Below are 23,890 nucleotides of genomic sequence, written 5' to 3'. Positions count from 1 at the left end.
TCTGTTTTGTCAATAACAACGTATAATGAAATGTATACTGAAAACATCAAAATGCACACTCTGTGTCTTATATTACTCCCTATTGACAGACCTAGTATTACTAACAGTTACTATTAGTAGTGAAATGTAGTGAATATGTAAATGAACTGTGTTTTGCAGTAAATCAGAATCAGAATCAATCAGAATCAGAATACTTTATTGATCCCAGGGGGAAATTATCAAGTGTTACAGTCGATCATTCAAGTAGCAGGAAAAAAATGATCAATACAACAGAAAAAAAAAAAAAAAAAAAAAAAATATATATATATATATATATATATATATATATATATATATATATATATATATATATATATATATATATATAAAGCTCTAGATACACAAACATACATAGCTCTGAATGTATGTATATGTATATACCAAATATACATAATAAAACACCGTAGTAAGACAAAATTACAACAGCAATTTGTACAATATGTACTAGACAAAGGTTGACAGTAATTCAAATATCTATCTATCTATCTATCTATCTATCTATCTATCTATCTATCTATCTATCTATCTATCTATCTATCTATCTATCTATCTATCTATCTATCTATCTATCTATCTATCTATCTATCTATCTATCTATCTATCTTTAACACATAAAGACACAGTGCTTCGTTTGTGGTGTTATGACCCTGGGTCATAAGTTGTGTATTTATCGGTATATGTATCTGTGTTCTGTTTAGTGTGTGTTCTCCCTCCTGTCCTGTAGGTGTGCTGTGCCCTTTTGTGTCTGTTTGTTTGCAGGTTGCTGATTGGTGGAAGGTGATTGACCGGCCCCTTTAAAAATGGCCCTGGAGCTTCCATCCAGGCTCGCTGTCTCTTGCCTCCTGCCAGCTCTCAACCCTGTGTTCGTGTGTGTGACTGTCAGTCTTCGTGTGCTCCTGAAAAATTCGATTGTTTGTATTTGTAAATAGTTTTTGTTAAATTGAACCTTTTTCTGGTAGGGGAGGTCGGCTCTTTTGTTTTCTCGTTTTCTCCTGTTTTTGGTTAGGAAGTTTAGGCAAGTTTGCTGTATTTTATTTCGTGCATTTATTTTGAGTAGGTAATTTAGTTTAAACTGTAAAGAAGATATTTTGTTTGTTGTTTTAGCCGCTCCCTCCCCTAACCCTTCCTTAGTTGTTTAAAACAAAAGTAGTAATAATAAATATTGTGAATTTTAGTTTTTGACTGACGTGTGTGCTTGGGAGCTGGGAGGGGTTAAAAGTAGAGCACATTATGTTCGCCCTGGTGAACCCCTAGGCCGGGGCGTAACAGTGGCAGTTCCCAAATAATTTTTTTGCTTTTCTTAAATGATTTATCACCATTTATTGTAATAAATGCTTTTGCTATTTTGCTTTTTTTCAGCGAAAATCATGTGTTTTCCTATATTTAATTTCCTGGATTTAATTTACTGATCATGTAGATGTTCATAAAAGCTCAGATTCAAGTTGAGAGTTATTATATCAAAACAGAGAAAACTGAAGAAAAAGTGACTCTTTCAGTCAAATCTCTCATTAACTGAACATAAACCCAGTGTGTCCATCCACTGTCATTAATCCAACTCCATGCGTTTTCCTGGTGAATCAGTGTCGTAGAAGATGATGCCTCTGATGAGCCTCTGAACGTCCAAATGGGTCATATCTGATGACCATGAAAAGATGATAAACTGCATTTTACACCAATTATTGACATGGATTGATTAGTGGATCAACAGATATAAAACATTTTAGATCAGTAGATGCTTTTGGTCACTGGTGTCTGTTTGGGTCTTTATGGGTTAAACTGACTAATGTTGACTAATGTCTCACACATTAAATGGCAAGAAATAGTATCTTAGCTAAAAAAAAACGACAACAATCATTTCTATCATAAGATATCACATGTTTTAGTCTTATAGGAACTGTGAAATAAAACCAGACTAAAATATCAGTTTTCAGAGTTTAACTGGAAAAGCACTCGGAGAGCGCAGACCTCCGCCAAGCGCAAAAATTCCCCACATAATCGGTGATACAAATCCTACATTTATTTTTACCTCCGCCAAGGAGGTTATGTTTTTGCCAGGGTTTGTTTGTTTGTTTGTCTGTCCGTTAGTGTGCAACATAACTCAAAAAGTTATGGACAGATTTGGATGAAATTTTTAGGGTTTGTTGGAAATGGGATAAGGAAGAAATGATTAAATTTTGGTGGTGATCGGGGGTGGGGGGGCCCACGGGGGGGGCGCAGACCAGAAAATTTCATCAAAATCTGTCCATAACTTTTTGAGTTATGTTGCACACTAACGGACAGACAAACAGACAGACAGACAGACAAACAAACAAACAAACAAACCCTGGCAAAAACATAACCTCCTTGGCGTGGGGGGGCCCACGAGGGGGGGCCACTGATCAGCCTTGGCGGAGGTCTGCGCTCTCCAAGTGCTTTTCTAGTTTAAAATAAAATCCGCCTTCTGGATCAGATCCGGATCAGCCTTTGAAATGTGATAGAGGACCCCATTGTCAATTCCTGAGTTAAATTTCCTGAGTTTTGGTCAATAATTAAGCGAGATATTGGGAAACGAAAATTTTGGCCCCATTTACCACAATGTTAACGAAAATTTCAAAGTGATCCAGAATCCAGGATTTCTTCCGGATCACCCCCAAAAGTTAATCATTTCTTCCTTATCCTATTTCCAACAAACCCTGAAAATTTCATCAAAATCTGTCCATAACTTTTTGAGTTATGTTGCACACTAACGGACAGACAGACAGACAGACAGACAAACAAACCCTGGCAAAAACATAACCTCCTTGGCGGAGGTAACTAGAAGCACTCGGAGAGCGCAGACCTCCGCCAAGGCTGATCAGTGGCCCCCCCTGTGGGCCACCCCCATGCCAAGGAGGTTATGTTTTTGCCAGGGTTTGTTTGTTTGTTTGTCTGTCTGTTTGTCTGTCCGTTAGTGTGCAACATAACTCAAAAAGTTATGGACAGATTTTGATGACATTTTCAGGGTTTGTTGGAAATGGGCCCCCCCCGTGGGCCCCCCCACCCCCGATCACCACCAAAATTTAATAATTTCTTCCTTATCCCATTTCCAACAAACCCTGAAAATTTCATCAAAATCTGTCCATAACTTTTTGAGTTATGTTGCACACTAACGGACAGACAAACAGACAGACAGACAAACAAACCCTGGCAAAAACATAACCTCCTTGGCGGAGGTAATTATGTGGAAAAACACATAAAGGCTTTATTTCAATGCAAATTGTTGAAATTGTGTTGATCTAAAAGTTAATTTTACCAAGGGATAATAAAAGAGAAAAATTAACTGAACTCGATGTCTGAGTCAGGCTGTAGTCTCATATCGAAGTAGTAACTGCATCTGCTGGAGTACCAGAGAAACCCCTTAAATACAGCCCGTGTCTAACGTTGTGTCAGTGGACAGACAGTGTGTGGGAAATTCCTGCAGAAATGAGTCATGGTTCAAGTCGATTAGCTCCGTTGACCCCACCAGCAGCAGCCCGCTCCCCCGGGGGTCTGGGCACACTTCAGGAAAACGTGTCACCCTCATGCACTGGATGGTGTCTATTTAATGAAGCACAATTCTGACTGAAAATGTCTACAGATGAGAACTGACAGGTCAAAATACCCTTTTAATACATTTACTGAGTACTATATTCTTTTCTTTTCTTTCTGTTTTTTTTTTTTTTTTTAACAATTTATTTTTAACCCTTTCATGCATAGTGGTCGCTACAGTGGACGGTTTTCAAAGTTGTTCTCTTGTACAGGGTGGAGAAGCAAAATTTACACTGAACATTTAGTTGTTTTTTCTCAGCAGGCACTACGTCAGTTGTTTTGAAACCAAACATATATTGATGTCATAATGTGTAAATCAATTGCTAATTGTTATTAGACTGTAATTAACAGTTTTCTTAAACAAAAAAGTTTTTATACACACACACACACACACACACACATATATATATATATATACAGGGTGGGGAAGCAAAATTTACAATGAACATTTAGTTGTTTTTTCTCAGCAGGCACTACGTCAGTTGTTTTGAAACCAAACATATATTGATGTCATAATCATACCTAACACTATTATCCATACCTTTTCAGAAACTTTTGCCCATATGAGTAATCAGGAAAGCAAACGTCAAAGAGTGTGTGATTTGCTGAATGCACTCGTCACACCAAAGGAGATTTCAAAAATAGTTGGAGTGTCCATAAAGACTGTTTATAATGGAAAGAAGAGAATGACTATGAGCAAAACTATTACCAGAAAGTCTGGAAGATACTATTAAAGAAGAATGGGAGAAGTTGTCACCCCAATATTTGAGGAACACTTGTGCAAGTTTCAGGAAGCGTGTGAAGGCAGTTATTGAGAAAGAAGGAGGACACATAGAATAAAAACATTTTCTATTATGTCAATTTTCTTGTGACAAATAAATTCACACGACTTTCAATAAACTAACTGGTCATACACTGTCTTTCAATCCCTGCCTCAAAATATTGTACATTTTGCTTCCCCACCCTGCATATTCATGGATTTAGTTGTTTTAGTTGCATATCAGCTAACACAGTGGACACTTATGCATCACCCCATACTCTGCCATTCATACCATTACTGTAACTTTGCTGTTCTGGATAAACCTGATCTGCACTAACATGTTTTAGGGTTAGAGTTTCCTGTACAATAACGTAAATAAAGACTTCTGATTGTATTTACACATTTCATGGCAGTGAAATGTTGATAAATCACTTAGGACAGGTTAGATATTGAGGAAATTTCATTTGGGGAGTGACACCAAAGTAGCACTGGGTCTCTATGGGTTAAAAACAGCCAGTGGCATTCTTCTTTCCCTCCAGATGCTTGTTGACGTCAGGCTGTGTGGCTCTTCCAGCGCACAGCCGGCATCCAGCGTCACAAAAGCTCCTTTCAAAGGTCTTTTGTTGTGCACTGGCTGAACCTTTCAAAAGGCTACGTGTGGGAAACTGAGTCCAACTTTCTGCTCACTCGACCATCATCGACAAGACAGACGACACATCTGCCACATCTGGAACACATGTCCAGGCCTGTCCCAGTGTAGACACAATACACCATACATTAACCCATAAAGACCCACTGCTAGTTGTGTGGCAGTTCCCAAATTAATTTCTCTGTTTAACCTTTTTTAAGTGATTTATCACCGTTTATTATAATATTATCTTATATATTTTGCATTTTTCACTTGTAAATCATGTATTTTCCTATATTATGTATTTTTTATGCATTTAGTGTTTCTATTACAACTAATATTATTATATTACCATTATTATCCATTTCTTGTTACTCTTGATTTTATTGAAAGAAATGATGTTTATAGATATATAACCATAATTTCTTTTACTTGTATGTTCTTTTGTTTATCCCTCTATTTCACAGAAGGTATGGAAATGATATTCTTTTATTTTGTTTAAAATATAACTTTGTCAAGGTGACGTTCATTCTAAATGCCTTTCGGGTTTCTGACCTCACCTGCACATTTTCATACTCTCCTCTCTACCAAGAGAGATATGTACATGTATTTGTTTAAGTTTATATCTGTATGTGCAAATAAATAAAAAGATTTAAAAAAAAAAAAGAATATTCAATTTAGATGCTCATGAAAACTCTGATTTAATTTAAAGGTTATTATATTAAAACAGAGAAAACTGAAGAAAAAGTGACATTTTCAAAAAAATATCAGTGACTAACTCTAGAACATTAAGTGTCTCCATCCACTGTTATTTGTCAAACTCCATGGGTTTTACTGGTGAATCACTGTTGTCGAAGATGACGGCGTTTCAAAAAAACTTATCAATAAAAAAATATATGGTGAGTTGACAGAGACAATCTGTATCCATAAAAGACATGACAAACTGAAGCTGAAACTGCAGCACTGTGGTTCTGTTTATCTGTCAAATGTTCATTGTGGTCAGTTTCAGATGCTGCAGCTCTTTCATAATTCATAGTTTCAGTTCTTGTTTGTTCAGTATTAATTGTCCTCCTTGTAAATCCAAGCTGGACTGACTGTACATATCCTGACCAAGGAAAATCAAATTCTCACTTTGTGCAGTAATCTACACCTGGATTTACTGCCTCTGTCCACAATAATATACATTATATAGACTAAATGTTGTCTAAAATTAACATTTATTTGCATCAAAGTATAGAAAACTGTTACATGATCAAAAACAAATTAATTTTGGCAAAAAAAATCTCCGTTTTGAATGTCTGGGGTCACCAGAAATTTGTGATGTTAAAATGGGGTCATGAGCCAAAAAAAAGGTTGGAAACCACTCATATACAGCAAATGAAACTTAGAGCAGCATTTTTTATTACTGTTCTGTTAATTATTCCTGTAATCAACTATTGAAGCTTCTCAAACATGAGAATGTGTTTAGCAGACTGATTAGTTGATAAATGCAAAGTGCTGTAAAATGTCACTTCCTTCTAAATACATTATCGTGGAACAAGGTTATTATCATTAACGAAAACTAACAAAACTGAAAAAACATTTTCGTTTACTGAAATAAATAAAAACTATAATTAAAAGAAAAAAACGGTAACTACCTGAAACTGTATTGTGTGCTTACAAAACTAACAAAAAAAATCAAAATTATGGATAAAATTCCCTTTGTTTTTGTCTTTGTAAACATCCGATTGATACGAAAGCGATTTATTTTGCTCAAGCAATTTTAGCTAGCGGCACCGTACGGTACTTCGCGGTCCGTCACTTCTCGTCACTTGTTGTTTTGTCGTCTTCTCATCCCCACTCAACCTGGAAACATGGAGACTAAAGCTGGGAGAAAGCAGCAGAGTCCTGTCTGGGATTTATTTGAATTTGACGGCAAAGCAAATAAAAGATATAAAGAAACTAAAACTAAACTAAAACTAAGCATTTAGAAAAAAATGAAAACTAATAAAAACTAGCAAACCTGTTCTAAAAACTAATTAAAACGAACTGAATTAGAGAAAAAAAGTCAAAACTAAATAAAACTAAATTATAATGAAAAATCCAAAACTATTATAACCTTGTCGTGGAACTAATGGTTAGTAATAGATCATCATCAATATAAAAACAGAACCTCTAAAGCAACGCATAAAGTTTGAAGTTACCCATTTCCCTCCTTAAAGAGGTCACATGTCTGATGCGATGCATAATAAGACACACTTCTATTGTCCATGCAGTGAAAGCAGTGAAAGGACGGAGTGTGGGAAACCAGGGAAAACTCACTCACAGCGCCGCTGAGGGACAATAGATCCAGACCCCTGACCCACGGAGCCAAAGGTTAAAGGAGAATTCAACCACTAAAATGGAAACTTCCTTTTATGTTTCAATTCATAAATATGTTTAACTTTTCTTCGTGTGGTATAAACTTCATCATCTTTGTCAGATTTAGATATATTGTCTATAATTCTCAGTAATTCAGTATGTATATGATAAGTATCTGTTAGTATGAAGGATGAAATGAAGATATTTAATGAAGGTATTTATTTTACAGGCACAATTAATGTTCTTCCAACAAAAACCACATGATCTTAGTGTGAAATCATAATGAAATATCATCACCACGTGTATATTACCAGTGCACATACTCACTATCTAATGTCTTTAAGGTATTCCGAAAAATTTTGGATTTCTGTTATATGTAATAAATAAATAAATAAATAAATAAATAACTGTTTTTCATGTAGAGTGGGAAAAAACTTGAAAACCTTACACCCATAAACAGCTTTTCTTCACAGGGATTTGCCACATGTCAGTTGCGGTCTCATCCAAGTCTCATATGTGTGTCATAGGTAAAATTCTGATGAATTGTGAACCAAAGGTAAGATTTGATTTAAAAATCAAGACACACTGATTAAATAAGTGGCAAAGAAATTAACCCTTTCATGCATGAATTATGAGAACCTTAATCATGATTTTTACCCCGTTTGAATTCCTCTTTAGGCATGAAAAAAAAACAAAACAATGCAATTGACAGCTTTTTACGAACCTAAGTTGCAACCGAGTTGCAAAAATGTCCACTCGAATGGATATGATACGTTTAATTTTTGAAGCCAAGAAACGTGTATTTACTGGTATACTGTGAAAACTATGAAATAAAAACACTTTTAATGCTGCTAGTCTGATGTTTTCTCACATTTAAACATATTTAATGCCAGTTATTACTCACTTCATGGGGATAATATGCAAAAATACCCATTTTGTTAAAGAAAAAAATGATAATTACAGTCTAATAACAATTGATTTATATTCAAACGTGTTACTGCAGATCAGGTTTATCAAGAACAGCAAAGTTACATGATGCATAAGTGTCCACTGTGTTGGCTGATATGGAACTAAAACAGCAAAACCCATGAATATAAAAGAGAAGATCAGCAGAATAACTGTCCACTGTAGTGACCAGTATGCATGAAAGGGTTAAAGTCTATAAACTGTGAGGACAAGGATGCTCATCCTTCCACATAGTTTGGTCATGTTAGGCTTTTTATTATAAGTACTGTTGGAAAAATAAACCTTGAATGTATGTAAGAAGAAATAATATTGGATCAAATGAATTATGTATTACTCAGTAATTATCAATTTAATCCCGCAAAACAGGATAAATAGTATAACTTGCACCGCCCCTAGTTACTACAACAGAGGTATTATACACAAAAAAACATTCTTTCTCTGTTTTCATCAAAGCTAAACCATAAGACAGTTTTTTCGTTATAAAACTGAATCCCTGTCTCGATCCCGTACGTGTGTGATAAGATCATGAATGTGAGCTTAGCCATTGATCCCAGTATCAGGCAGCAGATCTGTTTTCCCTGCAGGGTCACCACTTTCCCAGATCCGCACAGTCTTTCTGTATCACCCCCCCGTTAGCCACCTGCTCCCTCGAGACCTAACCTTAGTCCCCTAGGCAATAACAGCATTCCGCATGCTCCATCTCCCATTGTCCATCCCAGCTCTCTGATTGGCTCTGAGTGTGAGAAACTCTATCCAGACCGAGACCCACACATTCATATGGAGATGTGGGACTATAAATAGGAGGGATGAAGCCAGCACAGATCAGATTGTCTCTACACAGACCTCCACAGCACACACATCCAACCATGGCACCGACAATCACTGCAGCAATGACCAACTCTGAGGAGCATCTGACTCTGACACACAAGGTAAATGCAAGATTTCACTGCATGGACATTTGGACCGTTTCCTCTTCTGTGTGTATTTGTATATTCATTTCCAGGATGAGTTTAATCATGACATTTTTCTTGTGTCTACAGCTGAGAAAGCCTCTGGTTGAGAAGCTCCACAGAGAGTGAATCAACAGCAGCATCGAGCAGCTCAAGTCTCTCCTGGGTCCAGAGTTCCTCCAACAGCAGCCAGACTCCAAGATGGAGAAAGCAGACATCCTGGAGATGACAGTGTGTTTTCTGAGACGACTGCAGCAGCAGCAGCATCACGTTGTGGACTCAGCAGCTGTTGATCAGGGCTACTCTAGAGGTGCCCAGAAGGTGGTGAACTTCCTGTCCAAGGAGGAGGTGCAGACCCAGTCCCAGAGAAGACTGAAGAACCACTTCAACAAGCTGCAGTCTTCATCTAACATGAAAGAGGAGGACTTCTGTCTCCAGTCCACAGTCCAGACCAGCATCACCAAAGACAAGAGTCCAGTCAGCAGCGCCCCCTGGAGGCCGTGGTAGACCAGTGATACTACTGGAAAAACTAAAGTGACCAAATTGGTCAAAAATAGCTGAACTGAATTCTCAGTCGTTTTAGGACTCGTTCATCTGTGTTTAACGAAGCCTCTATGTTTGTGAGAACTTGCATTTTAAGCAAGATGATATTTCCTAGGGAAGTGATGAAGTAAAAAACTTCTTTTGATTTAAGAATTTTTTTTTTTTCATGCATGGTGCATGAATCCAAGTTGAATGAATATTCAGATATGTTCGTTAATTACCAGATGTATTGTAGACTTTGTTACATCTTGTTTATTATTGATCAATTTGATCCAAAATCTTGTCTGTTTTCTTTTTATGGGTACTACCTCTTGTATTATCTTATGAAGATAGACTTAATATCTGTTTTTCAGGGCATTTTTTCCCTTTAATTGTAAAGGATTTGTTTAATGCATGCCACATTTTTAGTGGCAAATGTCTATTTTAGAAAATGACTTCATAATGAAGACCACTGTGATCTGTTGTAAGGTCAGTTTTACTATTATACTTGTTCAATAAGTACAAATTCTTCAATGAATTTTGAGAAATATTCAGAAACAGTGAGTAACGTTTACTCCAATTTGTCAGTGTCTTTTGTAAAGACGGTTTATTCCTTTACTCTTTGTGAGTACAGTGTGTCTTGTAGATCTCTACAAGTCATTGTTGTGATGCATCATCATCCTCAGTCACACATGTGGCTCATTGTGCCTTGATGAATAAACAAACATGCAACTTACATGTTTTGTCTTCTCTTGTTTGTACCCTGCCCACCTTCTTCATAGTCAGATATGGATATATAGATAGATATAGATATAACACGATATAGAATAGAGCTCTCACACTTAGGACTTTATCATTACACTGTGTGGCAAAACCATCTCATTTATAATCATACAATCTTTAATCAAACTTGTCAGAAAACAGAAAATGCTGCAGGTGAAATTACCTTAATTGGCACTGGTCAGAACCCAGTACTTTAGGTTATGTACGGTCCATTACAGTACACGGTTGTCATATTTTAACGTGCAAGTATTGTTAATTGTTGTAGAAGATTCTATTCCAGACAAATTTGAATGAGTGCACAAAAACAACTGATGGGTCAAAGCGAAATATTTCCTAACTACAAATGGAGAACACAGACTTGTAAACAGAGATGTCAGAGTGATATGCCTCTAAAAATGCAGAGAACTAAGTTTTTAAAGATCTGTGCGCATGTTTTTGTCTATATTAGCCCATTAACTGTTGCTCTGCAAAATAACTTACAATGGACAAAAGCCATGAATTTGATTTGTTATCAGGTAAAGCTATTTATAGTACATTCCACATGAGTTACCCTTTTTAGTAAATCACATCTGTTTTAATGACAGTCTACAGAGACATTAATAGTTGCAATGAAAAACAGCCGGTGTTGTATAATGATAAAACTGCACAGTCTCAGAGATCCCCTTTTCATTTTCACAATAAAACTTTCTGATCATTCACCCCTTTTAGCAGATAAATAAAAGCCAACGGACCTGCACAATGACACTATTCATAAGCCACTAGAACCCTGAGAACAGTCCTGGAAATGAGCATTATTTGTCTTCTCAACACTATATTATTCACCTGAGTCCTTCTCTTTTTTTATATTTTTTCTTGGTTGTCACACTGTGGTCCATCAACGATCTGTTGTAAAGGATTTATACGTATGCCTATTTATGGTGGATGGAAGGCCAATAAAAAGCTCTGGATAAAAGTAATGAATGTAGATGACGTTCACTTCATCAACAGCCTGATAACTGCTCGAACCAATGTGGCACACTTCAGGAAATAAGTGCGTCATCCTTGTGTAAAGTCATAATTTCAGTGATTAGTTCAGTAGATCTGGGTTCAAAACATATGAGAAGTGATTCAAAGTTTAGAAACCCTTCCTTCTTGAAAATGTGTTATTGCAGAATGTCAGAGCCAGCCAGTGGGGTCCTTTCCCTCCAGATGGCGGATGATGTCACACTTTGCTTCTATGACAACACTCAGGCAGCATCTGTCCTTTTGTGGTTCATTGATCGCACAATACAAGGAGTTCGTGTGGGAAACTCCGAGCCACGTTTTACTCACACATTATCAGGCACGTGTCGTAGGACTCAGTTACATCTGGCAGCAGTGTGACATGGTTCTGTTTAACCACCGTGAAAAGTCACCACACTTATGTTTTAAATATCTGAAATATTTTTATTTCCCCAAATAGTGTGGATGTGACAAAATTAAACTAATTAAACTACTAAACAGATGATTACAAAGTACAAAATACAGCATATGCCACTCTGGATCTGGGGTAATGTTGCCAACAGCTTCTCAGTTTAATATTTAACCCTTTCATGCACAGTGGTCACTCCAGTGGTCAGTTCTTCTCCAGCTGTTCTCTTGTATATTCATGGGTTTTGTTGTTTTAGTTCCATATCAGCCAACACAGTGGACGCTTATGCACCATCCCATACACTGACATTCATACCATTACTGTAAGTTTGCTGTTCTTGATAAACCTGATCTGCAGTAACATGTTTGAGTGTAAATCAATTGTTATTTGTTAGACAAGTTTTTTTTTTGGCATATTTTCTCCATGAAGTGAGTAATAACTAACATTAGAATATGTTAAAATGTGAGAAAACATCAGATTAGCTGCATTAAAAATGTTTTTATTTCATTGTTTTCATCTCACTTTCTGATATTCGGTTTTAAACACGTTTCTTTACTTCAAAAATTAAATGCATGGACATTATGTAACTCCATGAAAAGAAAAAAAAAACCTCAATCACATTGTTTTTTTCATGCCTAAGGAGGAATAAAAACACTCAAGAATAAAGTCTTGACATAGTTCATGCATGAAAGGGTTAATTAATGTTACATCACATTCACATGAGTAAATACTCATTATTATCATATTATCATTACCATAATATATATTTTATTTATTTATTTGTCTCAAACTTTGAAGTAAAAAAAGAAAAAAGAACTAAAAAAACAATAAATGCAAGAAGTCAATTACATATGCACCCATCACTGGTCATTAATCACAAAAAAAGTAACAAAATACAATAAATTTAACATTTCATTGTTCTCAGTAAGAGTCATCGATCCCATAGCATCAGGTAGAAAACCTGCTTTTCCTCAGGGTCCTCATTTGGTCCAGTTGACACACTCCTCCACCCACTCCCCTGGGGTTTAACCATAACCCCACCCTCGACCCCCAGGCATTAACAGCGTTCACCACCATGTTACTGATCCAACAGCCTTATTGTCACAACAAATGTCCTGATTGGCTCAGACTGTGAGAAACTCCATCCAGACCGAGACCCACACATTCATATGGAGATGTGGGACTATAAATAGGAGGGATGAAGCCAGGACAGATCAGATTGTCTCTACACAGACCTCCACAGCACACACATCCAACCATGGCACCGACAATCACTGCAGCAATGACCAACTCTGAGGAGCATCTGACTCTGACACACAAGGTAAATGCAAGATTCCACTGCATGGACATTTGGAGCATTTCCTCTTCTATGTGTATTTGTATATTCATTTCCAGGATGAGTTTATTCATGACATTTTTCTTGTGTCTACAGCTGAGAAAGCCTCTGGTTGAGAAGCTCCGCAGAGAGCGAATCAACAGCAGCATCGAGCAGCTCAAGTCTCTCCTGGGTCCAGAGTTCCTCCAACAGCAGCCAGACTCCAAGATGGAGAAAGCAGACATCCTGGAGATGACAGTGTGTTTTCTGAGACGACTGCAGCAGCAGCAAGAGGAGACACACTTCCTGTCCCAGAGAAGACACCTCTATGAACGTCAGACCAGCTCTGATCAGACCCTGAACGTAGATGGGTTCTCCTGCTCCTCACTCAGAACTGACTTTACTAAAGGAAGACCTGCAGTCAATGTCGGCCTCTGGAGGCCATGGTAGAAACTTACTGGCAAACTCCATACATGACCATATTGGTCAAAGATGATGGACATTTGCAGTTTTATGTCTTGTTCTCTGTGTGTACAGAGGTTCAATTCTTAGTCCTGTCTCAATGTTTTGTGATTCCATTTCCAGTGGAAATGTTTCCGACAAAATCTCTCCTGATGAGAAACAGAGAAACTTGTGCATTTTGCATGAATCAGATTTGATTGAATCAGTCATTTTTATGATGTGTGATGTGTTTATGATGGAACTCATTGTGTATTGATATGATGTTATGACCACTTTTGTTACTAAATCATTTTGATTTGTATTTAACTGAGAAAATGTATCTGTCCTTTTCATGGACTTTTAAAGTTTGTATCTTATTGATCTTCATGGTTGTTCACATGTGGTTTGTTGTAAGACCATGACTTTTATTCTTTTTTATTATAAAAGTATGTTTAACATATAACTGTCACGGTTTTTTTCAGTGACACTGATGTTAATAATTCATTCACACTGTGATGAAAACCTTCTGATCTGTAAAGGTCATATGTTACTGTTGAACATTTTGCTTATTGTAAACTGGTAACTGAATCCTTTTTGGGATGATATGGAAGAACACTAATCTGTTCTCAAATACTGTATGTGTTTACTGTAGCTGTACAACATAACTCACTGATATGACTCTATGAGTTTTTATTATGATGTATCATCATCTCCAGTAGTGTAGTTAGTTGTGTCTTGATGAATAAACGAACATGTCATGTAAAATGCGTTGCATGCTTTCAGTTTTCAGTCTCATTATGACACTTTAATAATTCTACACTAAAACTACCCTAATTAATAATTATTTTAAACTTATGAAAGTCAGTAAAGGTCTTCTTGACATCTGATTTCTATATGTAAATTACAATGGATATAACACTGAATTTCACTGTAGCTGCAGCTGCAATTACATAACACAACATAACAGTTACAGACCCTGTCCACCTTTGATTATATCCATCATACTGAATAATTATATCAATTTACTCAGAGAACACGTGTCATAATCAGTTTCATTGTGACACTGACTGAACAGTGATAGCAGAAGCCAAATCTGAAGGAACCGGGTTCACAGCTGAGACCATGAACACCAATGAAATTTAAACAGATGTAGAAATGAAAATTAGCTCCATTCTCTATTGTGTTCCAGATCAGCAAGAAATTGACCAATCTTCGGTTCTATGAAATCACATCCTCTCTCATCTGGACATAAACAGACTCACCTTGCATACAATTTTGAATTAAAACCAGATTAATTTTCTCTATCATTATAGAATAATCCTGACACTTAGAGTCACATACTGTATTTCAAACATTTCTAACTTGGAAAACGCTTTAAGCTTGAGTCATTATTCTATTTGGAGTTATGGTGTTCACTGAATCCATCCACACCCTTCCACCGTGACAGCAGTTTTTGTGCGTGAGTATATATCCTTGTGTATATATTCCTTGTGCCAGTATCAACATTTCCTGAAAATTTCATCCAAATCCCTCCTTAGGTTTTTGAGTTATCTTGCTAACAGACAGACCAACAAACAAAAAAATCTGTCCCCACTCACCCCACCCCCCCATCACCACCAAAACTGAATTATTTGTTCCTTGTGCCAGTATCAACATTTCCTGAAAATTTCCTGAAAATCCATCCATAACGTTTTGAATTATCTTGCTAACAGACATACATACAGACAGACTGACAGAAAGACCCAGATGAAAACCTAACCTGCGCCGTTTCACTTGGCACAGGTAAAAAAAATTCCAGTTCTTTGAAACTGGAGCCTTTATTGGTCCTTCTGAACAACCAAAAAATATTTTTTTAAATATCCATTTCCATGTGTGAGTTTCAATCTTGTATCATATTTGATACATCAGGTCTCAGTTCTCAAATATTATTATTTTTGAACAAACAAAGCATAATATAACACAAACATGTCTAATAAATTGGTAATTCCTTTTCTAAATTGTCACAGTTCTTCCTCCTTCCTCATTAATGACTGTCTCGTAGTGTAACTGGTAGGGAGGGAATCGTTTAGAATTTAGCGATTCCGATTCCATTATCGACATTGCTTATCGATCTGATTCCTTATCGATTCTCTTATCGATTCTCATTGGGTGAGGGAATAAAAGAGTACAAATGGGTGTGTTTGCATTAACTGTCTTTTATATTTCCATCTCTGCACAGAAAATATAACATATAGAGTATGTACAAATAATAACAGATGACGCCGGGCCAGTTCGGAGGGGGGGCAGTGCAGTGAAGAGTGAAGCTAAAGACGTTTACAATTCCTCTATTGCCACATTTCTACTATGTGGAACCGGTTCGACTTGGCTCGGCTTGTCTCCCATTGTTATGCACCTCATTTCCTTTCCCTTCTCACCTTCGGAAACTTGTATTTGAGGAGTTACGACGTTTGTTGCCTATACCGGAACCGGCCTGGCGTTCACTCTGCCGCTACATTCACAAGCACCACTGAGTAGAGAATCAAATATGTGACATTCCTGTAAATGATTCACATGCTGTGGACAAATATTTGAGGATATTGGAGGGATTCCACCCTTTTGAAGACATGGAAGCTTTGACAGTGTTCCAGTGGACCTGGTGTGGTCTGTTTGGACCTGGTGTGGTCTTTTTAGACCGTTTCTGCCTCAACACCATGTTGGCTACGTTCTGACCAAAACAATGCAGCTTACGTGTGACGTTATCGCGCATGCACAACGAAGGTGGAATCGATAAGCAGAATCGTTAAGCAGACAGACAAACGATTCCAAGGAATCAAGCTACTGGGAACCGTTTCTCAAAAAAGAACCGGTTCTCGATTCCCATCCCTAGTCACTGGAAAGGCCTCTGGTGAACGAATTCCTCCTCCCTGGTGGATTATCCTTGTATTGCAGGGGTGGCCAAGCTTGGTCCTGGAAAGCCACTATCCTTTTATATTTTTCAAATTTTTCCCCTCTTCCAGCACACCTGACAGTTATCAGGCTTCTGCAGAGCTTGATAATAGGCTTAATATTTGAATCAGGTGTGTTGGAAGAGGGATACATCTAATGTACCTAATTGTATACATCAGGTTTTAAAAAAATATATATATATCTATATCACACTGATCATGTAGAGGGCTTCAAAACTCATGTATCAAATATGATATATTTGACGTGATAGGGTTAACACTGCAGGAGTGTATAGAAACAACACTCAAATCAACACTCATCAGTTCAACTCCAGACAGTTCTATTAACACTACTGAATTTTCTGTGTTTGTGGTTAATAATATCTTGGAATGAGAAGGTTGGTGGATCCTGGATCTCAGTGGAGTCCAGCCCTTTTGTTCACTGTTACCTCCTGATGACATCATCTCAGGTGGGCTCACCTTCCTTGTTGTTTCACCTCCATCTGCTGGCGTGTGTCTGCCGTCTGTGGCCTCAGGTTTCTCACCCTCGGAGCTCGGGGCTGAAAAGGCCCAGTGTGCCCCAGTCACACGCCCTCCTCTCTCTCTGGAGCTGGGAGCCACAGCGACACACGGCTTCCCACACTTCTGTATGCAGCCTGTTCAGCCGCAAACACAAAAGAAGTGTGTCTGCTCTCACGGGCAGGGAGGAGGACAGACGGCCACTTCACAGATAAACCATCTGGTTGAGCTGTAACTCACTGCTCAGATGCACAATGTGAGGAAATAGAGCCTTTAAGTGTTAAAGAACCTTGATCATTTTATAACATGCTATGATTATTTTCTTAATTATAGATTTTGTTAAGTAAAATAAGTACTAGTATGTTTTACAGTTGCATTGTATTAGTTTTTCTAGGTTTTTTCTTCTACTAAAAATAAGAAAAAATGCATCAGATCTCCTGTTTTTGTGTGATACTTCACGTTGCCACTCTATGATGTTTTCTAATATTTTCTAGGTTTCAATCCTAAATTCGATACACATACAAATGAGATGTCAGCTCAGGTCTGACCATCTCAGTGGGAAATAAAATGTTCTCGTGTCCACTGGAGGTCGAACACTTTCCCACTGACCTCCCTGATTATTCCGGGTATGAGATAAAGCGTTCCACCTGTTCTATGTGACAGCCATTAATTCACTCCATTGTCCAAAACTTTGAGCCTTCTGATTGGCTTAAATACCAGTGAGAGCACAGGATGAGCTGCATAAATACAGAGAACAGACACAGAGACTTCCATTCAACCTCAGCGAGCATCACCAGAGCTGACCGCCACGAGAAACCAACCTGGAAATGGCTCTTTACGCAGACCTCGCTCTTCAAGACACTGTGAAGGAGCAGCTCTTCAGGTAAGCTGAGGCTGAAATTCTTGCATGAACTAGAACACAGGTGTCAAACATCCGGCCCGCCAAAGGGTCCAGGATGAATTTGTGAAATGAAAAAATTATACTAAAATATTAACAATCCTTTTAGTTCAGGTTCCACAGTCAGTTACAATTCAATCTCAAGTGGGCAGGACCAGTAAAATAGTATCATATACATAGAAATAATGACAACTCCAAATTTTTTTCTTTGTAATGGAAATATTTTCATGTATTTACACTAAAACAAAGTATCATTTGCAAAAAAAAAAAATGTGAATAACCTGAAAGGTCTTAAGAGAAGTCAGTACAATTGTACCAATATTCTGCCTGTTACTCAATGTTTTGTGTGTTTTTAGATCCACTGTGATCTGTAAGTTATACTGTACATGTACTGAGGCATAATATTGTTAAATTTACACTTATTGTTTCAGTTTGTTCATGTTATTCACATCTTTTGAAAGGATAGTTTGTAGATGTAAACCTTTTAATAATGTAAATTAACTTTTTTCACTCTAAAACAGAGAAAAGTTTGGAGTTGACATTATTTATATATTATTTGTTATTATTTTACTGGTTCGGCCCACTTCAGATCAAATTTAGCTGAATCTGGCCCGTGAACTAAAATGAGTTTGACACCCCTGAACTAGAACAAAACATTAACAGTATGATTTTAGACTGCTGGGTTTCGAAGAATTAAACCAATGAGCTTGTGTGTAACAGTTCTGATTGTCTTTTTCAGGTCTAAACTCCACATGTTGGAGAGGAAATGCAGCCTTGGAATGGAAAAGCTGAAGGCTCTGGTTGGACAACACCTGCAGAATGGTATCCCTGTTTCGGACATCCTGGAGAAAACCATCTCCTTCCTCACCTTGAGAAAAACCCTGCTGTTACACAACGGCTACTCCAAATATTCAAGGGATATTTTACGGCTGTTTCCTGATGCAGAAGAAGACTTGGCTCCACTGTGCTTGTAATGGACCATGGACTGTGAAAGCTGCGAAAACTACATCACAATAGTTGCAGTTTGTTGATCAAGAGTTCCGGATGATTTGATGTCACCTGCAAGTGAATGTGTTTCACACTTTAACCAGAGAAAATGGGGGAGATGATCCTTTTGCTATGTTTCTAAAACATGTTATGCTGCTTATTATGGGATTTATAGTTTTAGTGGTTGTAGTTTTGTTTAACACAGCCACAAAAGATAAATCTCATCTTTTATCTATGCAGGAATTAGCTTATAGATTTTATTTCAACTTTAAAATTTTATTGATTAATTGTGTTCAAATCTGCTTAAAATTTTAAGCTAAACACATGGCAACCTATGTGCCTGAGAGAATATGAGCTGTTTTTTTATTGATATGTTTTGATTCAGTTCTTAATGCCTTGGTTCAAGGTACATAGAGTTAAGAAATAGCTTTTCTTTTGAAAAGGGATTTTATTTTATGTTATTTTATTTTATATGTATGCTGTGTATGCATGTGTTGTCTTGTTTTTCAGTTTTGTCACCAAAGTCAATATATATGAATATATGTCTTGGTGTTGTTGAGAAATGTAAAAAATGAATAAATATGTTACAAATGCAAGTATGTGTGTCATGTTATCTTATTATTATTTCATTTGAAACCATAGTATAACTTCCCACTGCCACTGGAGTTGTACAGTGTCCTTTACAAGAACATCAGTTACTCCATCCCATAACCTCTATAAACCACACAACACAGGAACAAGTCAAAAGCCTGAATAAAAGAGCTTTGAAAAAGCTTTGTAAATACACTGAAGGTCATGAAAATCACAAGAACTACACCACATATCAACCAGTTTAACACATATATAAATGTAGAGTTTTTTTTACTTACTACTGTTTTTATTATTGTTATATTTTTTATCTTTTTGCATGAACTTTTTTTCTTGCGCTTTATTCTGTGGCTCCTTTGACGAGTGAATTTCCCCATTGGGGGATCAACAAAGTCTCATCTAATTTAATGTAATCTCATCGTACAGGAAATCACAGAAGTTATTTGGACAACTTAACACATCTTTAAAGACTTCAATTATCCGTCCTCCAAACCTATTAACTTATTTTACATTGGCTATATATACGATATGATACAATATATGTTCACAACTCAAACATTAGACTAGCAGCTATGTTCTTTACTTAACATCTATTATATTTTTATGAAAGCCTCTAAGACAGTGTTTTTCAGCCTTGGGGTCGGGACCCCATGTGGTGTCACCTGGAATTCAAATGGGGTCGCTTGAAATTTCTAGTAATTGATAGAAAAAAAAACCCCAACTTACTAATAAAAAATCTATGGTGAGTTGACAGAGACAATCCCAATCCATAAAAGACAAACTGTGAGTCTGAAACTGAAGCACTGTGGTTCTGTTTCTCTGTCAAATGTTCATTGTGGTCAGTTTCAGATGCTGCAGCTCTTTCATAATTCATAGTTTGAGTTCTTGTTTGTTCAGTATTAATTGTCAGCCTTGTAAATCCAAGCTGGACTGACTGACTGTACATATCCTGACCAAGGAAAATCCAATTTTCCCTTTGTTGCAGTAATCTACACCTGGCTTTTTCTGCCTCCGGTCCAGAATAATATATATTGTATAGACTAAATGTCATCTAAAATTAATTGCAACATAGTATAGCAAACTATTACACGATAAAAAACAAATTAATTTTAGAAAAAAAAAAAGTCTCTGTTCTGAATGTCTGGGGTCGCCAGAAATGTGTGACGTTAAAATGGGGTCACGAGGCAAAAAAGGTTTGATAACCACTGGTCTAAGAGGTTTAATAATGGGTAACAATTGCCCTCGGACTTTATGTGTTTGCCCCTTTTTTAAAGAAAATAAGTAATATTTACAACACTATTCATTCTGTCACCTGATTTACTTGTGCCTTAATGAAATTTAAATATTGTGCCAGAAAAAGATTTGGCATTGAATAATGTAATGACAGGATAATAACAACAATACAAGTAAGGTTTGTTTTTTCTGATTGTTTTAAATGCGCATCACTTGGCTTGAAGAGATACATTCATTTTGACACATTTTCCAAACATCAGACCCTTCATAGAAGGTATGTGTGCTCTCACTCACAGAGTTTTATCACAGCACATTGTCTTCATTGATTTCAAAAACAAATGCTGTTTGCTAAAAATGCAAATAATCAGGATTTGTATGAAATATCACAAGTACACCTTTCAACAGGTATGACAAATATCAAACATCAACATATAAAACATGTTCAACATGAATAATTGTGTCTCCTGATGAAGACAAAGAAAAAACACCTTGTCAGTGTTGATGACAAAATTACTTTCTTCCAATTTGGAAAAATGACACATACTTCATAGAGTAACACTTGAATTACAAATGTACTGCTACTTTTAAAAACAGTAGCCTATTTGTCTTTTGCAAATTTTGCAGAATTCAACCTTTTCTCAAGGTAATAAAACAACAGCTTCAAATATCATACGCATCTTTAAAATAAGATGATCAATACTGAGAACAAACTTTAAAAAAAAAAAAAAAAAAAAAAAGGACATAATTGTAAGTACAAGTACGTGTACAACACTGAAAACTTTCACTCTTGGAGTTTAAAAGTCTGTAGGTGTCTACCACGGCCTCCAGGGGGCGCTGCAGACTGGACTCTTCTGTTTGATGATGCTGGTCTGGACTGTGGATCTCTGGAGACAGAAGTCAGCCTCTTTCATATCAGATGAAACCTGCAGCTTGTTGAAGTGGTTCTTCAGTCTTCTCTGGGACTGGGTCTGCACCTCCTCCTTGGACAGGAAGTTCACCACCTTTTGGGCACATCTAGAGTAGCCCTGATCAACAGCTGCTGAGTCCACAATGTGATGCTGCTGCAGTCGTCTCAGAAAACACACTGTCATCTCCAGGATGTCTGCTTTCTCCATCTTGGAGTCTGGCTGCTGTTGGAGGAACTCTGGACCCAGGAGAGACTTGAGCTGCTCGATGCTGCTGTTGATTCGCTCTCTGCGGAGCTTCTCAACCAGAGGCTTTCTCAGCTGTAGACACAAGAAAAATGTCATGAATAAACTCATCCTGGAAATGAATATACAAATACACATAGAAGAGGAAATGCTCCAAATGTCCATGCAGTGAAATCTTGCATTTACCTGTGTGTCAGAGTCAGATGCTCCTCAGAGTTGGTCATTGCTGCAGTGATTGTCGGTGCCATGGTTGGATGTGTGTGCTGTGGAGGTCTGTGTAGAGACAATCTGATCTGTGCTGGCTTCATCCCTCCTATTTATAGTCCCACATCTCCATATGAATGTGTGGGTCTCGGTCTGGATGAAGTTTCTCACAGTCTAAACCAATCAGAGAAGTTGGAGTGACAATAAAGGATGCAACTCACTGAATGCTGTTATTGCCTCAGGGACAATGGTTAGGTCTCAAGGGAACAGGTGGAGGACCGGGGGGTGACGGGGAAAGTCTCTGTGTGAATCTGGGAAAGTGGTGACCCTTAAGAGGGAGCAGATCTGCTGCCTGATGCTGGGATCAATGACTGTGACTGAGCACACGCTGATCATCACATCATCAGTGATGGAGACTGATGGTAAAAACATGAAATGTTCATTTTATAGGAGTTATGAGATCATTTAATTCAAGAAAGTGAAGAAAATTGTGTTTTCCTTTTAACTTATTGTCAAGTTTATAAAAAAAATATGTGAAAGTTATTCTACTATCAACAAAATAATATAAGTAATATTAACTGAGCATGCAAACACTTCTGTTTAGTAACAAGCAATATTATCATAGTAATAAATACAAGGTTTCTCTGACTTAAAAAAATAAAAATAAATTGCATATAATCTGATGTTCATACTAAACTTTAAATACAACATCCCAAAAGATATAAGAAAAAATGTTTAAAAAAATGATAATTGATAAAAACTGATAAGGTTTGGTCAAAGTTAGAAATTTTATACTCAAACTCATTAAACTCTTTTTCCTTTTTAGCATCAAGTCATCACCCCATCATATCAAGAACAGAGTGCCTTTCATGCTCCCTGGAATGCAGAGGAATAATCCGAAGGAGGTGAAAATAGCATTTGAATGTTCATTAATCCTTAGCATGTCTGCATTCCTTATAGTTTACAAAAGCTTGGTAATGACGAGTCTTCATGACAGGAATTTCCATTCAAGGGCAGTCAGACAAAATTCGGTAAACTGACTCCATAATTAATGTGATGTGCAACCAGACACACTTCTTTTGTTCTTGAAAGCATTGAAAGGACAGAGTGTGGGAAACCAGGGAAAACTCACTCACAGAGGCCCCGTGGGACAATAGACACTGACGAGACAATGTCTGTGAAGGGGGACAATTCTTTACCACTGAATTTTAAATGTTTACTTTTTAGTTTTTTTTATGTCATTTCACTAAATCGACAACATCTATATTTAGATGATGCATATGTTGTTTGTGTATGCTGCATAAATTCTGGATTGCTCATGTATTAAATGAAATGAAAGCAAATAAAATATGACTAATCTGGCAAAGCAATTTATTAATATTCTCAGTACAGTATAATTCAAATAGGAGTGTATGAAAGTTATTATACTACATTAATTATAACTATATTTATTATCATTTATATATGATTTCTACATTTTAAACCAACAATGCACTGTCATTAAGTACTGAGTAAACTCTTCTATACACACACTGAACTCTTATACACACATACAAATCCCAGACATGCATATATTTACTTGACTGGTTTGTAGACTATATCCCCACTCATAATATTTGTGTTTATTTCTCATGCCCTTTTTCTCCTAGTTGATGAGTGTCTAAACAACAAACTTTATCCTCAGGGGGGAGCTGGGAGTGTGGGGA

At 37.0% G+C, this 23,890-nt stretch overlaps 2 protein-coding genes and 1 pseudogene across 2 annotated transcripts; 2 read left to right on the top strand and 1 right to left on the bottom strand.

Annotated features, from left to right (window-relative positions):
• The first annotated feature begins 9,070 nt into the window (after positions 1 to 9,070).
• Positions 9,071 to 10,487, top strand: LOC115419746 (transcription factor HES-5-like; annotated as a pseudogene).
• A 2,635-nt stretch (positions 10,488 to 13,122) lies between these two features.
• On the top strand, positions 13,123 to 13,940 carry LOC115419747 (transcription factor HES-1-like). Its single transcript, XM_030134717.1, has 2 exons — positions 13,123 to 13,245; positions 13,357 to 13,940. Exons 1-2 carry the CDS (start codon positions 13,123 to 13,125, stop codon positions 13,687 to 13,689), a joined length of 456 nt encoding a protein of 151 aa, XP_029990577.1. The 3' UTR covers positions 13,690 to 13,940.
• A 7,075-nt stretch (positions 13,941 to 21,015) lies between these two features.
• Positions 21,016 to 22,303, bottom strand: LOC115419742 (transcription factor HES-5-like). The gene is made up of 2 exons (XM_030134712.1): positions 22,168 to 22,303; positions 21,016 to 22,057 (listed from the first exon to the last, which is right to left on the bottom strand). The coding sequence occupies exons 1-2, from the start codon at positions 22,286 to 22,288 to the stop codon at positions 21,642 to 21,644; spliced, it is 537 nt and encodes a 178-aa protein (XP_029990572.1). The 5' UTR covers positions 22,289 to 22,303; the 3' UTR covers positions 21,016 to 21,641.
• Between the last annotated feature and the right edge of the window lie 1,587 nt (positions 22,304 to 23,890).

The sequence above is a fragment of the Sphaeramia orbicularis genome, chromosome 5, assembly GCF_902148855.1.
Source record: "Sphaeramia orbicularis chromosome 5, fSphaOr1.1, whole genome shotgun sequence".
In the NCBI taxonomy this organism is placed as follows: domain Eukaryota; kingdom Metazoa; phylum Chordata; class Actinopteri; order Kurtiformes; family Apogonidae; genus Sphaeramia; species Sphaeramia orbicularis.
This window is presented reverse-complemented; position numbering and strand designations above follow the sequence as displayed.